A 26,478-nucleotide genomic window follows, 5' to 3' on the forward strand; every position below is an offset into this window, starting at 1 on the left:
CAGGGATGTTTCAACAACGAGAACAACATATCGCATCATGCTGGTAACGTATTATAATATTGTTAAGGATAATAATTTTTTCTCGTTCTTTGCACCTTGTATAATACATGGCGTTACGGTGACATAAAGTAAATTAAACCCAACATGATTGATTCGAAACAACACTGTATACATTGTACGCATTGTGTCTCAATGTGTGTAAATTTGTATAACATATATTATTTACGCATAAGCGGTGTGCCTGTGTAAAAAAAAAAAAAATAAAAAACAAAAGATAAAACTGGGGTTTATAATAATACGAATGCTTGGCAGCAACGTTTCATTGAGTGAGATCGACATTTGAGTATAACGTGTACATATATATTTGTATGTATATATATATGTATATTAATCGTGTGCACAGGGTATATAAATATTATATACGTATAAATATTGTAGGTATAATAAAAATATAAGTACTGTGTACACATGTCGACACTAATTCAGAGAAGGCTGGTTCTTCGATCGAGTTGGGAACGTCGGTAACGCAGATTCAGCGCGCAGCGGCTGACCGACAGTGGTACTGTAGGCTGAATCTGCGTTACCGACGTTACCGACTCCGTCGAAGAACCAGCCGTCTCGGAATTAATGTCCACATGTGTACACGAGGAGTTAATACATCGACATACATTATACACGTATGCGTAGCGTATTAATTAATTAGTGGTCCTTATCTGCCGGAAGTTTTATTATAAATATAGTGGGTGGATTTTTCGTAAGCCAGACGCGGTGAACGAGGGGCGAATTTTTTTTTTACGGAAGTCAAAACAAGCAATACGGTGACATGTACCCAATGGTCAAGGTGAATTTCAGAGAGTTTTTTGTATTTGATGATTTTTTTTTTATTTGTTTTTTTTACTTTTTGGGGCTGCACCCTCGCCCGGCCGGACTCGAATATCAAGGTGGACAGATGGACGGACAGACAGAAATAGACACAAGCTAGTTTGTCGTAAACTATATATATATATGTATATATATATTTTACAATATTGCTTGAACAATACACACATAATATGTTATACACACACATGAAGGACGAAGAGGGGCTGGAGTTTTTAAATTGGGGTAGAATTGAAGATTGCAGGCCGGGACGGTTTACATAACATACGCATAACATGTTATCGAATAAAGTTTATAGGTGTGTATAATTCTGCAAGGTGCCACTTTAGCTAAATTATGCAGGATAACGTGTTATATACATATATATATATATATATATAGGTGGATGATGACAGTAATGGGATGGTGCAGCGGGGGCCGTATCTTTCTTTCTTTCTTATTTTTTCCCCCTTTCTTTTATGGTCGCAACGTAACGCTGGAGAGAAAAGTAGAAAAATAAAAGAATGCGAGAAAGAAAGGTGAAGAAAAAAGAGGAAAAAAAAAAACACCAAGCGTAGAATCGTCGTGTATGTACAATTTATTGTTAACTCCGAAGAAATTCGCGAGGATTTTGTCTTTCTTTTCTTTTTTTTTTCATTTTTTTCTTTTCTAATCGTTTCGTCTCTTTCATCAAGACTTACGTTACAGGAAAGGAGCTAAAGGGGTGCTTTTTCTTATCCAAGACTCGATTTTTACGATCCAGAGCGCCACGAGATAAATAATACATAGTACGACGTGTGTTAAATAATTTCTATTCAAAGCTGGAAGGTAAGAGGAATTATTATATTATTACAAGTGCTAAGGATGGAAGATTGGGTCGAGGTATTCCATTACACCTTCCTTTTTGTCTGTTTTCATTGCAGTTACAGCTTTTTCTATACCAAATTTTTTTCATAAACGATGGTGTTTTTTTTTTCCTCTTTTTTTCTTCCAATTCTTTATCGTTTCTTTCGGTTTGTCTCGTATTTAACCGTGATATATGTATACGTATATATGGGAAATTCCACGTCATCTCGACCATTGATTTTCCCTCACGATTTCTGTTTCGCTTCAATATTCTTTCACACAATTCTCCGATCTCAAAAAAGCACCCTATTTTTTTTTTACATTTTTTCCTCCAACCGTTATTTCATTTGATTTAATTTATTTTTTTTTTGTTTTATTCATATGATCATAAAAGTTACGGGACGGATGTCAAAATGATCTGAATGAAAAATATGAGTTCTAAGAGGTTTTTCTGAGATTGTTAAAAAGAGGTTCGACTTTTACGATGGTTCTGAATAGTCATAAAAAATTACCGTTTGGAGGCAAAAGTCCGATAAAAATTCAAGAGAGCTTTTTCGAGATCGGAGAATCGTATGAAAAAAAATCGTGAAGCGAATCATAAATAGCGAGGTACAGCCATTGGTCGAGTTGACATGGAAACCCCAAATATATATATATGTATATACAACATTTATTATATGTATTTATACATTGCATATATGTTTGATTAATTGATTTTCGTTGATTGTTAATTTATTATTATTATTTTTTTTTTTTACTTTGACTGTTTTTTTTTTTTTTTTTTTTACTTTTGTTTTGTATATAATGGCGTATCTCACCTGCGACCTCGCTCGTTCTTCAATGTGCCGCCGTACTTGTTTCGCGTCCCGATCAGGTCAATTATCTCGGGAATACAACTGGCGAATATGGCCTATATACACCACGTATGGATAGAACAGAACACAACACTCGCGTCAGTACAAGCTTGAAAGTTTTTGCCTAGTGTATCTTTATATACTTTTTTTGTCACTGTGTTAGATTTTGTTTTGTTGTATTATTTTTTTATTTTTTTTCGATTTCTCGTTTTCTTTTCTTTCTTCACTCTATCTGTTCGGTTTTTTTTCCCCCAATATTCTGCTCCCTTCCGTATTTTTTCATCTCTCTTGCGATTGTCTTGCTACTATTCACCGGGGGCGGGAAAAGTGGACGGGAAATGTCTCGGAGTATGATTGAAACGGAGCGGGGGAAGTGAGACAGACAGACAGAGTGACGAGAGAGAGGGGGTGGGGGGTGAGAAAAAGAAAAATGGACGGAGGGGGAGAGAGTGAAAGAGAGATAGAGAGAAAGACGAACGGGGGTTTAGTTGGTTCTTTTTTTTTTTTTTTCTTCTTCTTTTTCCTCTCCTTGGGTATACATGTGGGAGTTTTGCTCGACACACGCATATAAACAATATGAAGAAGTATTTTTTTTTTTTGTTGCTCTTTTCTACTATTCCTTTTTTTTGTACACAACGGGCATCGCGGCATCGCACAGCGGATTTTCACGCTTTGGACAATTCGATATATTGTACGTAATACGTGGTGTATAAGGTGAGTCTCCCAATTATTGACATTCTTTGATTGCATCTGTTTGACACTTAGTTCTAAAATAACGAAAAACAATAAATTTCTAATCTCCAACAGTCTAACAATTGGTTATAGTCGTCGATAAATTAACAATTTGTGCCGTAAATTTGTAATCTTTGAAAAAAATAAAATTATCTATAATTGACTACTAATTGTAAAAGTGTCAATAACTGGTACACTTACCTTAAATACAATACAAACCTCTGTGCGAGCAACGGCCCAAATACATTATTATACATATTCTATAATATGTATATAACGTACCAGTTACATGTCGAAGGTAACGTGAAATTTCCTACTTTTTTTTTTTTTTTATCTTTTCGTTTTCGTTTCCCTCTTCACTTTTTAGAATTTCACGGAAATTATTGTGCTATGATATAATATATCAATGTATATGTAATAATGATTTATGTATATTTATACGCTACATGAGGTTGACACAAAGTGAAGAAGAAAAAAAAAAAAAAAAGACAGGGTGGGTTTATAGGCTACCTACCTACGCCTATTCCTACACACCTACACCTATGCAGTTGACCTAGGCCCAGGTTCACATAATATATGTATGGTAGACCTAGGCCGTTCTACGCGTGCCTATATTCTGTGTTTTTCATTTTTATTTTTCAATATATAAATATATAAATAATATCTTTTTTTAGTCTGTTTTGGTTGTTGTTTTTGTTTGTTTGTTTTCTTTCTCGTTGTATGCGCGCGCGCGCGTGTGTGTGTGTGTGTGTATGTGTTCGTCGAACGTTTGACGCGCGACAATGATTTTCGATGGTAATTGTATTATTGTTATAAAAATTACATACCCTTCGTATATACCGCGTGTGTAAGGAATTACGATTTTTTTTTTTTTTTGTTTTTGTTATCGACCTCTCACGTACAATATATGCGTACGTCTGTGTATGTGTGGCGTGCATAATGTAAACGTCATGTATGAAAACGTGCGTAACGATAAAAGATGAGCAAAAAAAAAAAATTGTAAGTGAAATCGAATTTTTGCAGATCAATATTTCGATCCCCGTTTTCGTCGTTCAATATTACATGTATATTCGTACACTGTCCCTTTCGAATTTCGATTTATACGTATCCCCGGTTTGAGTTGAAACAATACAATATTACAGGCGTATAATACCTATATTATATCGATATAATTGAACGATTCGTTATTAATTTAAAGAAATTGATATCACTATAATATCACATGGCGGAGCTGTGTCAGTGTCTCTGAATAAACTCTTATAAATTTATAATACACATTACAGGTATATAGTAACAGGATGTGTATATATGCATATACACAAATAACAGGCATATGTATCACGTATAATGTCACTCGTTCTTTATAATATCAGCCCTTGACACACCCAAACTGTACGATACCTACTCCTGTATACACAATAATTACAGTGATACGTATAATGTAGAAAAGTAGCAGAGACGGATAAAATATTTACGTAAACGATCGCCCCCCCCCCTTACCCACCTCACGAAAAATGAAAGGAAAGAATTTTCGTTGCTTATGAGAACATGTTAATTTCCGCAAGGACGACGTAAAAACAAGTATCTGATTGAAAAATAGTGAGCGATAAGAAAAGCAAAGAAAAAAAAATAGAAAAAATTCGTCAAACGAATAAGAAATGTTGAGAATAATTATTTTCTATTATTATATTTTACGAACGTTGACGCTATATTTAATAATAACAATAATAATATTAACAAGCATCCTAGATAACATGCGGTGAAGTTATCCAATCGTTACAACAACTAACGAATTATAATTTTCGAATCGTCATTAGTGTATTCGTGTATGCGTGTGCGGTTCTAATATCGTAATGAAAATTGGCGTGTTGAAGGTATTTTGACAACTTACACATGTGCCGAATGAATGATAATTCCGTGATCGTTATGTAATAAACATACCGCAACCTATCGTGTGTGAAAATATATTCGCGTTGTGAAATCATTGACAATCAGCGGCGTGAAATTAATATTAATTTGTGGCAGTCCGTCTGCGGCAACGGGATATTTTAATGTGAGCGTTTAAGGGTGCATGGGGGGGGGGGGGGGGGTGGAAGAAAATTTAAGAACTTATTCGCGACGAGTCGAACGTCGACGCGCGTCAAAAAGCGCCTGATGCGATACTTTTGTTTTATCTGTATATGTACATATTTTGAATTTTTATCTACCACCGCTCTCTTTTGTAAAATAAAATTCGTGTGCGTAATTTTGCAGGGACTCTCGTGCATCGACTCGCTGCGACGGAGATTTCGACGGAATCGCGAACCGAAATTTGCGATAACTCAAAATCATGCGAAAGGAGTAACAAAATGTTGAACAAGAAACGGAATGAAAAAAAACGAAATAAATAAATAAAATAAAACGACTGCGATTATTATTACACATTTCACATACATCGGCCGACAATTATTTACCGAACATTTTCAATCGGATTCGAATACTTCCGTCGCAGCGTGTAGGTGGTAGGTATATTTCCTTATACAATCTATAATGTAACATCGTCAGGGTAATTATTAAGGTACTGCGGGTGATGCACGGTGTTCCACAACCGGATCGACGTACCGTCTATTATACATATATGTACACAATAGTCATCTAAATATATATATATATATATACATATGCCTAAGTATACATACGTACGTAGGTATGTATAAAAAGTTACATAAAAAAAAAAAAAAAAAAAAAAAACACAGCAGAAGAGAATGATAATATTTTACAAATTACCGAACCTGCAGCTGTACTTTCACCATTAAGTAGGTATGATTAGTAATGGAGCAGTTGTACGTTGAAAAAGTGAAACGTACGTGTAGGTACTGCTGTGTGTCAGATACTGTGTATAACGATATTATTATACGTTGACTCGAACGAAGAAAAGAAAAAAAAAAAAAAAAATTAGGTGATCATAAATTTTCCATGAATCGTTACAAAGTTACGTATAATAATTACAAATTACGAGGTGCCCCGGTAGTTGGAGGAAAATAAAATTCACGATTCATACGTATATGGTATACATTATTATTATTATTATTATTATTATTATTATTATTATTATTATTATTTATCATCGTTAAACACGGTCGTTCAATCGAGCAGAAGAGCGTTTCACGTACTATTTGTAATGCGGTCGGAAAATATCATGTTTTTATAAACTAAATCACTATACAGTATACATATAGATATGTATATAATGCACCTGCAGAGAAACGAAGTGATTACGAGATGAAGGTAACACAGAAGAAGCGAGTAGATTTTATTATAGCAATAAGAACCTAGAAAATTGATATCCGTAAATGTTACGGTACGTAAATGTTTAATTGAATGAATAATGTTTCAACTTTCTTCTTACTCTTGTAAATTTGTGTTTCGTTGACGATAGTGGGTATATTGTGTATCCAGGTGGGGAAAGCGAACGATTTACTATGAGGCAATTTTTTTCAACATCTGTGAAGGAAAGTTTGATTTGAGAAGCAAACGAATAAAATGTTATGTAATAATTCAAACGAAGTAGATCGAGGCCAGTCAAGGTTCACAGTCGCAGACCCGGCTTCGTGAAACCTAACCTAAACGCGCAAACTTCAGGTTCTACTCTTTCAGCCCGATGACGTCGCAGGCGGCGCGTGAGATCCGCGCGTAAAATGAGGTTATCGGGGAGTGCGCATGCGCCAACGTCGTCACGTTACCGCACTCTTCACAAATTTATCTTGCCAAGCACGCGTTGAAGGTACAAAATTTACAATTGATTGCTTTGTATGAAAAAGTAAAAAGTTACGTCGAATTCAAATTAAAATCTGCACGCTGCAAGGAAATTAAGAGGCAGTCTAAGCCACGCGGCTAAGGAAATAAGGCAGATAAACCTTCCGTAGGTTACTGCTACTAATAATTGTCAGTGTTAAATTAATTTGGCCCGCCAACATTCCCTTTCCCGATTTTTGACACCTACATTACCATGCGAGGAAGATACCTCGTAATACCTATCAATGGCAATCATTAAGCACAATTTCCTTGACTCCAGCTATCCATTGTTTCAGGTTTGCATTCTCCCTTCGTTATCTATTTATTTATTTATTTTTTGTTAGGAATTTTTTTTTCGATTTCAAACGAACCGTACGTACAACCAATTGTAAACTTATGACAGTTGGTCCCCCTGACAAAACAACTGCCACACGGATCGTAGCGCATGCGCGTTACATTCTGTCGTTAGAAATTCACCCTGTACACATAAAATTAATGCGCGGTGTAAACGACTGTTCTACTATACGCCTGCAACCGGTTTAAACAATTTTCCGACTTTTTTAAAATAATCATACCGGCATACTAATCTTCATTAATTCAGCTGGAAATCATGCGGCAAGTATTTTTAGATAAATATTATTATTCATTTTTACCGGTTTGCTCTTCTACTGGATTTCGTTTGCGTTTATTCATTATCTGATCCGAAATTGAAAGGACATGAGAGAAAATAATAGTAACCTGAGAAAAGAACGCGAACCGACCGCATTCGCTATTCTGGTTTTCCGATTGATTGGGGAGAATTTTTTAGGCTATACACCTACGATGATAATACATAATAGAAAATCAATCTGTCGTTATTATACCATCGAGCACGCAAAACATAAGCTGCATTCTCATTCCTGAATGGCCTGTATAAAATACCAATAACAATAATAATAGCAAACTTTTGTACAATAACAATAATAATAATAATAATAATAAACATCGTGCCGCAAGCAGTAATCGATTATTTCAAAAACATCCACATTTACTCTCTCATTTCTGCACGAACGTTCTCTACTATATACATACACTGGCACATAATACAATATATGATAAAGATCAAATGCTTCTTCATTTTTAATTTTTCTTCGATCTTTTCCGTACGTTGTTACATTTGGGATACGCTGAAATGTGATTCGTATATTGAAAGCATCGGTGAATAACGAAAACAGGTACAAGAAATCAGAAAAAAACAATACAAGAATAAATTTTACGAACGATAAACATTTTTTTATCAAACTGGAAATTTCCTTTCGCACGCTAATTGCGTTTATACGATCATTCGTTCAACTAAATTTGAACGAACAAATAGAATGAAATATTACCCGATGATAAGTTTAATAATAATAATACTCATATTAATAATAATAATAAAAATAACAATAATACCCTAGGGCGAAAGCTTCACAAGAGCTTTTCGTCCACTTATCGACAAACTCGAGTTAGATTGTGCATTTTTTCATTTATTTATTTCTCTTTTTTGTCATCTTTTCAGTTTTCCCCTAAGAAGATTCTTGATTTCCACAAATCAACCGATGAAGCAATAACTGTATACATATATTTTTGGCAAAAACAGAAAATAGAAATTACCCCGCGGACGGGATTTGAAATACCAAGTTAAAAATTAGGCAAAAATAATTATAATTATAAATAAAATTAAGCAAATCGCCTCGCGGCTTTTTATTCAACAACCGTGGCCACATTCAAACTGAAATTGAAACTTTACGTGAGTGTCTAACATATCGTGTAATTTTCTGTGAAACCCGGGGCTAAACGCCTGCGGATATGCAACCACAAACGTAAACACATTTACGGATATATACGTATGGAAATAGAAGTTGCGCAGCTCGCGTTGCCTACGTGCCGGCGTTTGGCGGTGAGTGTCACAAAAAACAACACGATGTATAACCTCAAACCTGCGGTTCTGGACCTGAACTATAATTTCTTCGTTCATACCTTACATCGCATGTACAAACGCAGGCAAAATATTATATACATCGAATCGATGTTTGACTAGGCTAAAGTGTGTTTTTCAGGCGTGCTACAAAATCCAAATTGTACAATAATTCTCTCGGAGAGGCCAAAGGGCTGATTTCTTCGGCATCCCTTAGGCTCTGTACGCATATAAATATACATTGTATATATAATAGAGTAGTCCTTGAAAAAGTCATTTTTGAATTCCGAGCAGCTTCAGATAATTGAAAAGCAGCTCCCTAATTTTTTCAGATTTTTATCTCAACTCTGACCCTCGTCCGAAAGAGAGGGTGGATTCCATTCAACCCTTTCAGGAGCTCGTCAAATCTACTGAACGGATTTAGATGAAATTTGATATAGATGGGCTTCTTCGGTCGCTGATTACGAATCTGAACTCAAAATTTGAATATGGTGGAGTGAAATCCAAAAAGTCATTTGATTCCAAGAAAACTCGGTACTCGGGGGTTTTCAAGGTCGCTGATTACGAATCTGAACTCGAAATTACAAAATTCGTAACGGTGGATCCGATGTGGCAATGTCAAGTGACTTTTGGGATTTTGGTTCACCATGTTGGATCCACCGCCTTGGATTTTCAAATTTTGAGTTCAGATTCGTAATCATCGACTCAAAAATCCACCCTCTACCAAATTTCATTTAAATCCGATCGGTAGATTTGATGTGTCCCTGAAAGAGTTAGATGAGGAAATCCACCCTATTTGAGGCAAGGATTAAAGTTGAAATAAAATTCTGAAAAACTTGAGGAATCATTTTTGAATAACGTGGAGGCGATTTGAGGGGCAAGCCGGTCGAAATTAAAAAAATGACCTTTCTAAGGACCACCCTAAATTGTATACGTATATACACATACATATACAGGCGAGAAAATATAGGCTGCTTCGCAATTGGGAAACCAACCCTTCGGATGATCTACCTCAGCATGCGAAATATCACACACATATCTCAATATAACAAATGATATAATAATGCAGGCAGCTCTAATATTTATATCGACCTAACCAAACCTATAGTACAAAAACCAAAAAATTTCCCCCTTCCGATCATCACGTTTCCCAAATATTATATACATTCAATTTTCTTAATGAAACTTTTCACTCTTCATTTATTTATTTCCTTTCCTTGTTAACCCTAATTTTTACGCAGTTTTCTTGAGTTATATTTATACGTTATTATTATTGTTATCATTATAATTTCACGCGGTACGCAAATTAATATGGAATAAATTTCTGCCAATTATAATCACGTATGTGTATTTGTATGTATAATGCATATATACGTGATCACTAATAAACCGTCTGTTTCTTTATCATTTCCGTTTACTTGATTATTTTTTTTATCGTGCCAACTTCCAATATACATTTTTTTCCGATAGAAATATATTGAAAAACTTCAAGCTGTAGTGTCGCGTGTGCCTGTATGTGTACCTGTATTTGAAGGTACGGGAAGTACTTAAAGGGTGCGGAGTGAGGGGGGGGGGGGGGTATCTGTATGTGCGTGTAAATTAGGGATTTGTCGACTGAGAGAGAAAAAAGGGATTGAAAAATTGATGAACGAAAAAAAGAAAAAAGAAAAATCGACGATAATACTGTATAAATCGTTACGTAAAAACTATATATACATATATACATATATATGTATGTATATATATATATATATATGTATATGCATATATCATATACGTAGGTATATTATAGATAGTATAAAAAGCGGCAATGAATCACAGGCACAAGTCTCAGCGTTAGTTGTATTATAAATAAAAAAAAAATTATGTAACTATAAAAGTATTGTATTATACAGAGGTGTTTGTAACTTTGTACAATTGTGTCGAGTTAACGTGAGAAGAAAAAAAAAAATGTGTGTTATCATTTACACGAATGTTTAAAAAAAAAAAAAAAAAATAAAAAAAATTTATTCTGGGATGCGTGTTATTATAATACCTATACGATATTAATAAAGTGTGTATATTGTACGTTCAAATATATATATATATATACAGTATGATCTATATTGATGTATAATAATAATAATAATAATAATAATAATGATGATATGGATTTACGGTGTTAACGGGGATTATTAAATAAATGCAAAAAAAAGTTAGGGGATCGGTCGGTTTTTATTTACTTCTTTTATTTATTTGTTTATTTATTTATTTCTTTCAAATTTCTCATCCTTCGCCGTATACCGAGGTGGATTAAAAAAAAAAAAAAAACCGCGAGCCGGCAACCCGCAGCGCCATTTTACCATCACGGAGTGTAAAATTTTCCAAAAAAATCATACAATTGCTTATCCTCAAATTTATCATTCTCACCATCCATCGTCACTTCGCGACGTAAAAATTATCACTCTCGTCTCAAAAATTGTATCGAAATTATTCGTCGAACAACAGTTGTGCAATAAAAGCGTTCAATTCATTTACCTATTTATTTATTTCCTTCTTTATTTACTTACTTCACCCAATACCGTTTCTCTCTTTTATTTTTATGTAAAAAAAAACGCCCCGCGGGTAGCAGGCTCGAGATTTGTAGACCACCCGAAACGACATACTCCAACTTGTCATTATTTATATAACTTTTTCAATCGTTTTCTTTACTTTCAAATCGTGTATGTAATGTTATATTGTATATATATATATATATATATACATGTTATATATGTATATATATATATACGTGTGTAATGCATTCGACTACGAGGGAGGGTTAAAAATTAGGGCTAGGTGTCCACGTATATTTAATGGTACGCCCACCTTCGTCCTCGCTCGCGTTTGTACTGCCCACCGTACTTGCACCGGTTCGCGGCGAGCTCGGTGATCTCTGGGATCCAGCTGGCAAACACCGCCTACACACCCACAATCATCCGTTGCCGTCAGAACAGTACCAATTTTTTCTTTTCTTTCTTTCTTTCATTACTTGCCATTATTTTTATTTTTTTTTTTTTTTTTTTTCATCATCTAACTTTACGCATAATACGATGTGTACATATATATATATATATAGCATAGATCTATGTCCTATCCAACTCGACGAGATTTAACTTATACGCAATAATCAAATGCACTGATCTGAAACGTGTCGTTACACTTGCATTACAACAACAACAACAACAACAACAACCACAACGATAACAACAGTAATAATAGTAATAATAATAATAATAGTAATATCAATAAATTCTGTTCAAAGGAAAATTACATTTGAGACAAAAAAAAAAACCCCTCAAATTAATTCATTGATATTGATGTGTTATATTGTGTATATAAGGTATGCATGCAATCTGCGTAATTCGCTCTGTATCATCTCAATTTCATATTCATGTAACTATATATACCTATGTATATATGTGTATACACAGAGTGGATTCCTAACGACTGCATGGCGCGTCGTACGAGACAACGTGATGCGCATGCGCCAAGATTCGAGAGATGTTGTTTCCCAGGGATACCAACCGTCGTGAACGTAGCCTCAAAAATTTTGAATTTATGACGATGCATCGCGTTGCAGCAGACGACGGATCGTGCGGTTGTTAGGAATTCACTCTGTATACACATATGATATGGATTTTATAAACAAGTGTACGCGTGTAGGATTATTATTTTAATATGCTTGCTCAGCTGACGTGTAGAAAATTGCGACCAATTTGAGAATAAAAAATGTGCGTAAAGACATTTTTTTAAATCTGTCGGCACGTAAGGCGATCGTTAATATGTTATTACCGCTGAAGCTGTGTGGGTAGATGGGTGTGTTTTTTGTTTTTGTTTTTGACGCAAATCACCGAACGATTGACGTTTTTTTTTTTTTTTTTTTTTTTCTTCTACACGTAATGGAATTTGGGCGGTCATTTTTTTCTCATGGTAACGACTGTAAATATAAAATTGATGTACATGCTGACAGTGTTGATGTATAATAAATTAGAGGTATATAATAACTGTGTAAACATGTACAGGTACTTGTCCAGATGTTAATTCAAGATTATAAATATCGAAGAAACGTTTGATCACCATTTGGATCAACGTTATATGAAATTGTAAAATCTGTATTGTTTCAACCGAAATGGTATTCACTTGTTCAAACCGCAAATCACTTTGGAAAGCAGTCGCTTCGCAATTGCTTGAAATCAGTTGAAATCGCACAAAATCATTGTAAATATTGCAATTGCTCCTCGCCCGATATGTGAGTAAGTAAATAATGATTAAATACCTTCTCGGTTTTAACATCTTATTAGAAAGTTTACGCTTCGTTGTCCTTTTTGTTTTTTTCTCCAAATCGACGTAGAAGAAAAATCATACCCAAATATCAGGGCTTAGTGTTAGTTTTAAGTTTTGAACCTGCATAATTATTTTACTCGAATCCTCAGTATCTTTCGGTTACTTTTGCTTCCCTCCCTTCACACGTCACACGTATAGCACAACAACAACGTTTATCCGTCACAAACTTACGGAGCCAAAAACGGAATTAGAAAAAAAAAAAAAAAAAGAAAATCAAATAAAACAAGACGCGTACAAAAAACAGAGAGAGAAAAAACAGAAAAATTATGTCGAGAGGAAAAAACGAAAATCCGTCCATAAATCAGCATACGTAATATCGTAACGTAAGCACACACATACAACAGTTCAGCTTACACTCACTCCGCCGTTATATCGATCCATGTGTTTTTTGTTTTTCGTTAGCTTTATTTCTGTTATTCTTTAGCGAAATATCTGACGTTTGTTGCGGAAAACGATGAGTAATCAAAAAAAAAAAAGAACAAACAAACAGTAACACCGAAAAGAATTGCATAATATAGTGAATAATGTATGAGAAAAAAATCAGGGGTAAGAAATGAAATATTTTGTGTGTACAAATTGCGTGCGACGACAAGTATTTATTATACGTATAATAAATATAACTAACGCTGGTGCACTATTGCTGATAAATTTAATGGCTACTGCATGATCTCATATGTATGATAATGGACTATATTATGTATATAATAATATGAGAAGAATAATCAATCACGTCATTCATTTGAAAAATTAAGACAGTTATTTTTTTTTTTTTTTAATGACCTGCTCGATATTTAAGACTCTTGTCCAGTTGACAAGCGTAGCCAACTTTGTGAATATGTTACTAGCATGATACGCAGTGTAACCGATGCGCAGTGGATCGCAGCGGCGCCGCTCTTAAGATCATGTAGTACTCCTACCATTACCGACCGAGCAAACTCAACATTTTTCCTCCGATATTGAATAAATAAACGGACGAAAAGGGTTTAAATTTCGATGGTGGAATTGCTCTTTTGTAACGGAATTCCGGAACGTTACTTCTGTTCTGAAAATCGTAAAAAAAAAAATGAGTGGTTTGACGGTTACTCGGTCGGTAAGGGTCGGTAAGGGAGTACTACATGACCTAGATAAGCGTCAGTTACGGTTGACTGTCACTTGTCAACCGTTCGATTCAAGGGAATGTCTTTTTTTCAGCGAAGGTTTGACTTCAGGCTGCGAGCACGGATGTCAACCAATCAGAATTAAGCAATTTGAATCGCGCGCGTCTCGATCAGATCCTTTTATAAAATACTCTCCGTATGCTGGATGTACAAGTGTGTGTTGCATGTATATAATTTTGTATATCAAGTATACGATACGGATAATAACAATAACAATAACGTGAACTGCAAGTGATAAACGATGGTAGCAGACTAAAGTGGCATGTGCAAATATATGTATACGTATGGTTCAAGAATCTAATTATCGTTATACCTCAAATCGTGGATAAAATGTAATAACTAGCTGCGACCCTTGATCGCAAGTGAAGGGGGAGGAACGGAAATAAAAAAAAATTAATAAAAAAAAAAAAAAAACACCAACGACGCAGAAAAATAAGTAATTAACGACGATGATTATACATATATTTAATAACACGTGCAGCTTCAAACTGCTGCAGTATATTTGCATTGCGTATTAACTTTACAGCTGTGTATATTATATAATATATGCGGAAATGTACAATCTATGTAAAATATACTACTCGAGGATGTATCATACCGTATGACCTACAATATTAGGTGGATGCGATACCATTGCAAGCGTGCAACTTTAAAGTTTTAAACTAGACTATGTAATACGACTAATGACTATGTATAGGGCGTTCCACGCCAACTCAACCAACGTCGGACCATCGACCATTATTGATTTTGTTAAAGAAAAAAATGAATAAAAAAAATTGTGGAATTGTTCCAACTCCGAAAGAGTAACCTGAATTTTTCAGATTTCTTTGATTACACCTGGTTTACTTATGATTTTTGAAATAAACATGTCTTTGGCGATTATTTAAAGCTGTAAAAAAATTCTGAAAAATCTTTCATCGGATATTAAAATTTTCAAGCCTATACCCGGCGTTTGCTTCGATTTATTTATTTATTTATTTTCTTTTTTTCTCTCTTACTCCGAGCTTTTTAAAGAAAACAAATTGAAAAGAAACTAGAAGCAGCCGTCAGTCTTTGGTGCGACTTGCTGCTTAGGCATTTCAGTACGTGACCCTGGATATTTTAGAATTTTTTCAGATATTCTAATTTGATGATCAATAAACTAATTATATATATATATACAATAATGTATACGATATATCAAGAGCTATCTTATAATACATTATATATTATATTTATGTATATTAGCTAACAAAATACACATGCAGGAGAAGAACAAAATTGCGTATGCATTTGTGTACCAAAAAGAAAAACTCAGTACGTTTAATATACAGTGGTTTTCGACCGTAATAATTATTGTTAATTTTATATCACATAAAGGATGAGGTAAAAAAAAAAACAAGTAATTTAATCGAAACATCGTCGTATTTCGTTCGCGATATTCTTCAATAACCGTGATTAGGCTATCAATTATTATCGTCATCGCTATCGCACAACCGTATATCGTTTATCTATCTTTGCTTTTACTCGCGTGAAACTAATCAACGAAAACAAGTAATTAATTATTCACAAATACTAAAACGTACATCACATATCGGGCAATCCGACGTCAATTACGATTCCCGTTTTACTTCGATATACATTCGCATATATGTAACACATAATTCAATAATTGATTCTTTGAATTGTCAAACGGTTTTTTCAAACCAACCGATCAAATCCTCCGACCGTATTACACGCACAAAATAGATCTTATTCAATCATTCGTCATGAATTCGCGAAACGATTTACATCATACATACGTAACGCGACGCAATGCAGTGTGATGTAACGTAATACATGGTGGACACATTGCAAGGAATTAGTACGTTTATATGCCTATACATGTATATGTATAACGTAGGTAATATACATATATAGAGACACACACGTAGAGTGATAGAGAGAGAATATAATACACGGGGATAATAAAAGAAAGAAAAGAGTGATGCGTTTATAATACCTCTTTCCATGTTCCCGCTTGTATTCGCCGCTGTACTTGGACCTACTGCCTACGAGCTCTATAATCTCTGGTATGCTACTGGCAAAAATTGCCTGCAAATAGAGAAATTAAACCTGGAAAACACTACGCCAACTATTTTACAAATGCAGAGTATACTATTTCAGGTATAACAATTAATTATATTATACATATACGTATTATTTGTTTCAACATTCTCATTCTTTTTTTTTCTTTTTTTTTTTAAACTTTCTTTCCTCTCTATCTAGCAAGGTATACAAATGTAGGCTAATCGTAAGCTACGTTACATACATACATACGTGTATTTAATGATAATGGCATGTGCATCTAAATGTACAATAACATACACGATGTGTGATTAGTAATGCCCTGGTAGTAATATTATATAATTACAGCGGTCTTTGATTTTATGTATGTGTCTCATGTATAATATGTATATGTATAATAATCGTATATATATATATATATATATATATGTGTGTGTGTGTGTGTAGCAGTCGCAGTGTATGGAAAAACGAAATCGTGCGGTATGTTATCGGAGATCACGTGTATCTCGTGTAGAGTTGGTCAATATGTTACACAACGTGCCTGAGTTCGAGAATGAAAATTTCAACGATTTAAAAAACGATCGTTATGATATATTATATATATACATATATATATGCAAGAATATGCTTGGGCAAATTTTATAATCCAAACGGTTCGATAGTTACAGCATTTTTAATGAAAACAAACTTTTTTGCGTGTTATTTAAATGGGAAATTTCAAACGGCCAGCGACACCTTTTAAAATTCAGTTAAAAATTTTTCCAAACGGGAGAATTTTTTTCTCAGCAAATTAATTGGTCCTTTCAAGACCGTAGATTCGATAGGTTAGTTTTTTTGGCTCACCCTAATATATATATATATATATATATATATAAATAGAGAGAGAGAGAGAGAGAGAGAGAGTGGGTGGAAAAAAACATATCAACAAATTTTTAAACGTGAAATAATATTTCTTTGACCTAACGATGAGAATTAGACGATTTACAGGTATATTAAATACTGTACAGGGAATCACGATCACTTGGTGAAAACTACGTATAATATATAATTACTCGTCGGTGCGATTAATTTCTCTCTTTGTTTTTTCGTTCTTGTCTTGTTTCATTTTGTTTATTTATTTTATTTTTTTTCTATACACCAGAAATCAGAAACAATAACAGTGATAAGGATAACTACGATCATTATTGTACGTTATAGCGTGTGTTTGTGTGTGTGTGTGTGTGTAGAAGTGAAAAAGTCGTACAAGGTGGCGAGAGAAAAAGGGCAGAGTGAGAATTAACACTCGGAAGCATCGGTCGCAAGCAAGAAGATGTATAATTTATTTTATTTTTTTTTGTTCTTAAACTGCTGCAGAAAGCTTCATAGATAGGCGGAAAAAAATTGATAAATAATAACCCTGCCCATGGTACGAAATGTTTTGTTGAAAAAAATTTATATAATTGAAATAATATGCGTTGTAACACGTATAGCGTGTCAGATTGTAAGACGCAAGCTGAAACGATGAACGATCAAGTTGCGAAAATTTAAACAATAAATTAACATTTCGAGATTCAGCTTTGTTTCTCTAAGCGTTGTTTTTTGCATTTTTTAATTTTTTTTTTTTCGGCGGCATGCACGAAGTATTCGAACAATTATCATATCTATAAATCTATGATACAGCAGCATGCACGATTGTTTACATTATATCCGTTGTGAAGATGTTTACGGGGAAGAAATCGATGTTTAAAGATAATTGATAATCTTTATTGTTATACTTATGCCACGTGTGAAATATAATTATTATTGACGTAAATATTCGAGTATAGGTGGTTTCGTATATCCGGCAAACTTTACGCCTGTTGTACGCGATAGTTATAACGTTGGAAAAAATTAAATAAACAAATAACGAAACGACAATTTTTGTTAGAAGTAAAAAAAAAAATTTTTCATTCACGATCATACAAAGATATTATTACAGCTGTTTTCCAATTATGGAAAGTTTCGATCTGTAGATGTACGCGTACAGATTATACCCTGATATTATTAAATTCAACATTTTTGCCTCGATACTAACGAGACTTGATTGGTCGGTCGATTTACATGATTACAGATTATTTTTTATTTATTTATTTATTTATTTTTTTTTTTAGATATTCGGGTGACCGAAATTGAAAATAGACAAGTCTCGTCACGAGCTGAGGTAACGAGAAGGAAAAAACTAACCGATTTACAGAACCTCTTCTGAAAATGCATTAATTATTATTCTCCGTAAGTGACAGCTACGAACGCGAATAAATCAAAAACATCCCTTACACTGTTATACGTGAGAAAAAATTATTCGCAGCTTCAAGTTCGAAGAAAAGGTAGGAAAACGAGGGTAAAAGTAACAAGCAGATTAAGAAAAAAAAAAAGGAAAAAAAAAAGAACAAACATCGTGTCAAAACTGCCCGCGTTGTTTAATAAATTTCAAAGTTATCCGGTTGTAAAATGTTTTCCCGAATATTATTTATCAGTAAAAATCTGTTGTTACATAATTTGCGTCGTTGATATTTCCTCCCGACTCATTTCTATTCTGCATAAATAATCGATTGTGGATTTATTTTTTTGATTATTATTGTTTTTTGTTTATTTTTATTTTTTTTTTTTTTCTTTCCACTCAAATTTCAATTCATTACACCTATCGTTTATCCCGAATCGATTAACGCGTTATGTTAAATACAACCACGTACGCACACACACACACACACACGCACTTACACGACACATGCCGTACACACAACAGAGATACATAAATCGCGTTATGTATGTGTATATATATATATATATATATATGTATATTTTTATATATATATACAATTATACATATACATATAGTTATAAGTAAGCAGCCTTTACTGGACGCTTACGTGTTGTTCGCGATTCACGGATGAAACTTTGTTTTAAATATTTTCACCTCATACAAGTATACACGTGCATACATACATACATACATACATATATATATATATATATATATATATATATATATATATATATATATATATATATATATATATATATATATATATATATTATATATTCGTCGAAGTGGTGAATACGAAAAAAAAAAAAAAAAATTTGAGGTAAAAAAAAAAGGAGCGATCAAAGTGGAATACGAAAGATATATTTGACTTGACGCGCGATCTGTGATTTAAAATTAAAATATCGTGTAATCGATCGGTCTGAGATGGACAAAGCGAAAAATAGAGGTAAGAAGGGGGAGGAAATGAAATAGAAAAAATTAGACGAAAGAAGAAAAGTTGGCTTGAAACGGGAAGGTGGTTGAGCTATAATTATGCGTAATTCGTAAAATTAAAGTTGGATCGAAGAATCCGGATGACGTAGAACGAAAGATGAAATAACAAAAGTTTTTTTGTTCTTTACTTTCAAATCTGCAGAATATGCACAATATGAAATTAATAATTGAACATATATATGCAGGTATGGTAATGTTGTAATATAATGTGGTCAGCATATAATATATATACATATATATATGTATATGTAAATGTCTGTATACATATTAGGATAGCGCTTAATATTGGTGAAAAAAAATTTTTTTTTCTCTCACCCCTTAAATTGACTCGAAATACGAAAAAACGATTTTTAGAAGTGACGTCCGCTGTTAATTTTAATATTAACCCGTGCCCCAAAGGCCTTTTAACCCCCCCCCCCATAGCATAAATTATTTAAAACAGACGCTTTTATGACACAGGTTTCAGAATACTTCCAAATTAGCGATGTGTTTTTTACCTTCTGTTAAATCCATGATTGACGCCGCGTACCTTCCTCTTTACTATTCTCACCTATAATCATGTGCCTTGGACGCTTTCTGGTTGGTGCAAGCACGTCACTCACTATCACTGAATTCGTTATCGTTGATTTCATTTAAAACTTTTGTACTTTGCATTTTTGCAGGGGTTTGTTAAATTTTAATAACTAATCTGCTCTGTAACAGCAATTATGAGAATCGCGACCAACTCTCGTGGCGTACCGATAGAAACTAACATTCAATTACGACCTTTACATTACGATGTTGTGTTCACGAGCCTCGCTCGTGATGTTTATGTTTGGACCGACTCTCCGTTCACGAGCCTGGCACGTCACATTCATGTTTGGGTCAAAATCTTCATCGCGAGTCAGACTCGTTAAAGTACGGTAAGGGGTTAAAGAAGTTAAAATCGATTTTTTTTTTTTAACAATTTGCGTATAAACAGTGAAATAACATTGCGTGGCAACTTAAACCAATCTAAAAGTAATTTTACCGCATTCCCCACATTTATCTGAATTTCTTAAGGTGATAAGGGCATTGGAGCAATGTAAAGATAAAAAGCTGAATTTTTGACATGTTATTAATCGCTAATAAATACGTATAAAATAATCCTTTTTAAGTAGACAAAATGAGAGATTGTTTGATTTGAATTTAAGAAGCGGAAGTGAGGAATGTTTTAAGGAAAATTTTTAATGTGAAAAAAGGTGAAACTTGTAGAAAAATGAGGTGGAAATCAATGTAACATCTCCGAACATAATTATTGCCGATCTAGCGTTGTGGTTTTTCGATCCGATTATTTTTCGATTTTCTCGTATCTGTTTCACGTCAAAAAAGTAACGCTGTCGAAACACAGATAACGGCATTGATTTTCGCAGGAAAAACTACGTAAAACTTATTTTTTTTCAAATTTTTTACCTCGACGATCGCTCCTAATCGATTTTAACTCCTTGAAGGGGCCTTTTGGGCACGGGTTAACATTAAAATTAAGCGCGGATTTCACGTTTAAAAATCATTTTGTACTATTTCGTATCAATTTAAGGGGTGAGAGGGATAAATTTCTTATTACCAATAATAAGGGCCACGTATACGTATTTATTTATAGTATGCGAAAAAAAACAACATTTTTCAGCCCGATCGATATTATACCTATGTACGTTATAACGTGTGATAGAGACAGACGGACAAGCTGCAGGCAGCAGACAGACAAACGGACAAACATACAGACAAAACAGATTTACAATTGCCACTGACATTTATAACATACGCAGACGTACATACATATGTATATTATTTTGATGCATGAATACGAACGTATGTATGTCATGTATGTATACATATACGTATATAATATGAGGCCGACGAAAACGACGACGGCGCAGTCAAAAATCAAGCTCGCACAGACACCAACACGGCCCTTTGAATATATTATGCCATATATGGGGCATTCCGTGTCAACGCGACCAACGATTTTCCCTCGCCGTTGTTGATTCGCTTCAGGATTATTCACAGGATTCTCCGATCTCAAAAAAGCATTTCTAATTTCTTTCAGACTTTGCTCCTTGAAGGGATAATTTTTTTTTTTTTATGGTTATTCAAACCTATTTGAAAATTGGCAAGATTTAAAAGTAACGAAAAATTTTCGAACATCTTATTATTCGTTCCGATCATTCTGACATCGGCCCGTGATGAAATAAATTTTTTTCCATTTTTCTTAGCACTTTAAATATCTCGAACAAACAAAACTCCATGTTCGTTCGACGTTCCGAAAATTTGCCAAAAATCTCCCGAAAATTTCCGTGTTTAATCGTGAGCCTTATTACGCGAAAACCCACAAAATGATCGTACTGAAAAATAATGTTTTTGACAATTTTTTCAGATTTTAAGAATAAAAAAAAAATAGACAATTCTCGGATAAACTTGAATAATCATAGTAGAATTAACGGTCGTAGGGAAAAGTCTGAAAATAATTAGAAGTACTTTTTTTTAATCGTAAAATTGCATGAAAAATCTTGAAGCGAGTCGAAAACGGTAAGGAAAAATCGTTGGTCGAATTGACATGGAATACTCCATGTAACGCACACCTCCTAACGCAAGTATATATACATGTAAGAGTATAATACAGATATTCGAGTATCGTAGTAACAGTGGTAGTAATAGTAGTAGCAGCAGTAGTAGTGGTGGTAGTATAGTATTATGTAGTAGTATTAGTAGTTATACAAGTATTAAAGTATGATAATACATGTATACACGTGATGCATCGCAGTATATAGCACGAGACTATAATATTCGAGACAATTTGACGAGTATATTATGTAACGGAGGTCCGTGTACCATACATTAATAATAAACGGGTATAATTTATACCAATTATGCAAGAAATTCCGCGCGTCGATAGAAAAAGGTTCCATTATAATTTTTCAACCCTTATTATTGACGCATATACATTATATATATATTTATTATATATATGTCAGGGTGAGCCAAAAAAAATAACCTATCGAATCAATGGTCTCGAAAGGACCTAATTACTGAGAAAAAAATCCTCCCGTTTGGAAAAATTTTTCGCTCAATTTTAAAAGGTCTCGCTGGCCGTTTGAAATTTCTTATTCAAATAACAGACAAAATATTTTTTTTTTTTGTTACTAACGATATAACTTTTGAACCGTTTGAGATAAAAAAAATTCTCAAGGCATATTCTTGCAGGGCATTAAATTCTCTAAAAAGGAAAAAACTAAAATGAAAAAACTTGACCAAAATGAAACAAGGTGTGCGAAATATGTTGTTTATTAAACTAAATTCGTGAAAGGAGTAGAGTTTTAAATCATTTGCTTATTTTTTATTGCACTTTTAAACGTTAAAACTTTGTTTGTTACAATCATGATATTGCTGGCGATGTAATTGCACTACTTGCCAAATAAATTGTTTTTCTTCTTCATTTTTCCTCAAAGTTCGATTATAATTTTGTATCAACGCTGTACTGCATATTTCCGCTTTTCTTCGACTTTTCACGGCCCGTAAGTATACGAATTTGGAGTCTGAAAAATCAACTCCAGGCTTTTTTCTCAGAGAATCTAATGCCCTGCAAGAATATGCTTGGAAAAATTTTTTAATTCAAACGGTTCAATAATTACAACATTTTTAATAAAAACAAATTTACTTGCGTGTTATTAAAATGGGAAATTTCGAATAACCGGCGACACCTTTTAAAATTGAACTAAAAATTTTTCCAAACGTTAGAATTTTTTTCTAAGCAAATAGATCCTTTTCAGACCGTAGATTCGTTATGTTGGTTTTTTTGGCTCACCCTAATGTGTATACATATATATATATATATATATATATATAAATATATGTATATATAATGTATATTAAAGACATGAATTCAACCGTATTGATTTATGCGTTTGGAAATTCATTCGCATGCTGTTTTGTTATTTTCTGTATCCCACTTTTTGCGTACAAGTTTACGTAGGGCTTATGTGACCTTAAACAACACGCGATAACGTGAACCATTGTGAAAATTATACGGAGAAGGGTGAAGAAAAAGGAAAAAAAAAAAAAGTCGCGAAAAAAGAAAAGAAAAGAAAAATTACAAAGATATAATTCGAGATAATTATGTGCACAAGGAAAGCTGCCACGTAATTTGAATAACCCGCGCGATTGAATTGAATTTTCAACTACGGAGTGTAATATTTTCGTATAAATCAGATGTTGTCGTACAATTGAGTTTAGATAAAATGATATGAGTGAAAAAAAATTCTAAAAAAAATTAACAATAATCTGATTCGCGAGTCAGGCTTCGCGTGTAAAAAATATATTACATTTACGAAATGTTTGCACGTTGCTTACAACGAATGGGGTGGGGAGGGGGGGGGGGGGGGGGGGGAGTTTTAGCAAGCATACCATTTAGGTATAACGTAACAAAGTGTGCGTGTACGATAAAATACGCGACTTGTCGCATTTAAACGGTCAATTATTTGTGTACCCATACTTTGTACTTGCCAATTAATTTCAAAACAAGTCTCAAACCGATCCGAAACGCAATTTACGCGTACATTATGAGTCGGAATAAGATAGTACACAGGCGCATGAGTTATATGCACGTAATATAAATACGGATATAGATTTATAGACGGTTATTTGATACGCTTTTTATTAACACTTCGTAACAACACACACTCAATCATATATATATATGTGTGTGTGTGTGTATGTATTTATGTATATATATATATCCGTATACATGTATGTGTCAATATATTCACATGTACGATAGAGTGAGGCGTGTAGGTTTCGAGTAGTAGGCAAGGTAGATACATCATATAAATATCCGCAGTTTTTAAACTCATTGTCAGGCGGCGATTATAAGTCGGAGTGGAAAGTGGAAAATGGACGGGGGGGGGGGGGGGGGGGGGGGGCAAAATATGGCGAATGGCGAATGGCGAACGACGAATTACGAATTGAGCGAAAAAGAGCGAGCGGCAGATACGAATATGCATAGAGGTATATTATATTGTAATATAATGTACAGGCATTAAGGCAGAGTCATTTAGCCAGCCGGTCACAATGACGATAATGATGCGTAGAATCGATGTTATATATATTTTTTTTGCTGTTTAGTAAAAATAAAAAAAATAAAAAAATGCCAAGAATCGATTTTTCGATTGATTCTTTTTTCTTTTATTTCTCTTGTACTTTGTTTTGTCACAATTTTCTTTCATTTCATTCGATTCGCAAGTGAATATATTATGTGTGTGTTTGTGTGTGTGTATGTATACATACATATATATATATATATGCATATATTTTATACGTAAATATTGTGCAATGTGAATGGAAAATATTTCGTATACATCGCGGAGGGCGGATTGAATTTATTACAGATATATCATATTTCCGTATTACTCCGAGATATAATATATTTATATACATGTGTATGTACTGGGATGGTTTTTTTTTTTGAACTTTTTTTTTTGATTACGTACCTTTCGAAAATTTATTATAGTTTTTAGCCTCAGACAAAGCCTCGTGAAATCGGAACTCGGTAGAAAGATTCTAAAAACTGACTCATCCGGTTTGAATTTCACAAACACTCCGACCAAAATATCTCGGAAACTATACAAGTTGGGAAAGCTGTTTGTGATTTCATTTTTTAGATAATCAAATTTTCTATAAAACAAAAGGTCCGGGACTACCGTACACCCAAATGTTCATCTTGCATTCGATACGAACGTTTAAAGTCGAGTGCATTGAATAAATGAACGAAGATGATTATTAAATTGTAAATTTTTATCTTCACCCGTGTTCCAAGCTGATACAAATAATGTCACGTACTAGGCAGGACATTTTTTAAAGAACATTCGATTGTCTACAAATTGAAACCAACAACAGCTTCCCAGCTTGTATAGTTTTCGATATATTTCGGTTAGAGTGTTTGAAAAATACAAACCGGATGAGGCACCTTTTAAAATTTTACTGCAAAGTTCCGGTTTCACGAGGCTTCGTTTTAGGCGAAAAACTAACTTTTCGAAGGGTAAGTAAGTAAGAAAAAAAATAGTTTAAAGAAAACCGCCCTGACGTATACATGTATGTATAAATAACCGTATGAAATGCAGGTAATTATAATAACAATAATAATTTCAATCGGATATACATATATATGTATATATATGTAAAATATAATGTAAATGCCGATGAGGGAGTATCAGAAAAATAAGCTGTTCCTTAAACTGCAGTTATTTCGTTTTTTCACATTGGCATAGGTCTTTAAATATAAGTATATACTTTGTATAAAATCCAGACGCGTAAATGGGTATAAGGTATATATTAACGGTAATATATGAAATATATAATTATATGGAATAGAAATAACGCGAAGCAAGTCTTTGTAGAAGCAAAGATGTAGGTAGGTAGGTAGGCAAAGGTATGCATGTACAATTATTGTTGTACATAAATAGTTATGTAGTAGCTTTCAAGAAATTCATCATTATTATCTATTGCTTATTATTTTAAATACGTGAATAATCCAATGTCTGCCAAAAGAATCATCCAGTAAGATTGCCCGTCAAATGAAATACCGGGCGAAAGGAATTAAATGTTTATTACATTTTTTCTTTTTTT

At 33.6% G+C, this 26,478-nt stretch overlaps 1 protein-coding gene across 50 annotated transcripts in view; it reads right to left on the reverse strand.

Annotated features, from left to right (window-relative positions):
* The window catches only part of LOC124301985 (calcium-activated potassium channel slowpoke), a 114,906-nt gene that overhangs the window by 48,560 nt on the left and 39,868 nt on the right, over positions 1-26,478 (reverse strand). For 23 of the 50 annotated variants that reach the window (XM_046757704.1, XM_046757693.1, XM_046757664.1 and 20 more), the window contains exon 6: positions 2,523-2,614. In XM_046757704.1, the coding sequence (XP_046613660.1) occupies positions 2,523-2,614 (92 nt within the window). Of the gene's footprint in view, positions 1-2,522; positions 2,615-11,847; positions 11,940-16,503; positions 16,596-26,478 lie in introns of all 50 variants that reach the window. The other 27 variants (XM_046757713.1, XM_046757680.1, XM_046757684.1 and 24 more) reach the window with 2 other exon arrangements.

The sequence above is a fragment of the Neodiprion virginianus genome, chromosome 4, assembly GCF_021901495.1.
Source record: "Neodiprion virginianus isolate iyNeoVirg1 chromosome 4, iyNeoVirg1.1, whole genome shotgun sequence".
In the NCBI taxonomy this organism is placed as follows: Eukaryota; Metazoa; Arthropoda; class Insecta; order Hymenoptera; family Diprionidae; genus Neodiprion; species Neodiprion virginianus.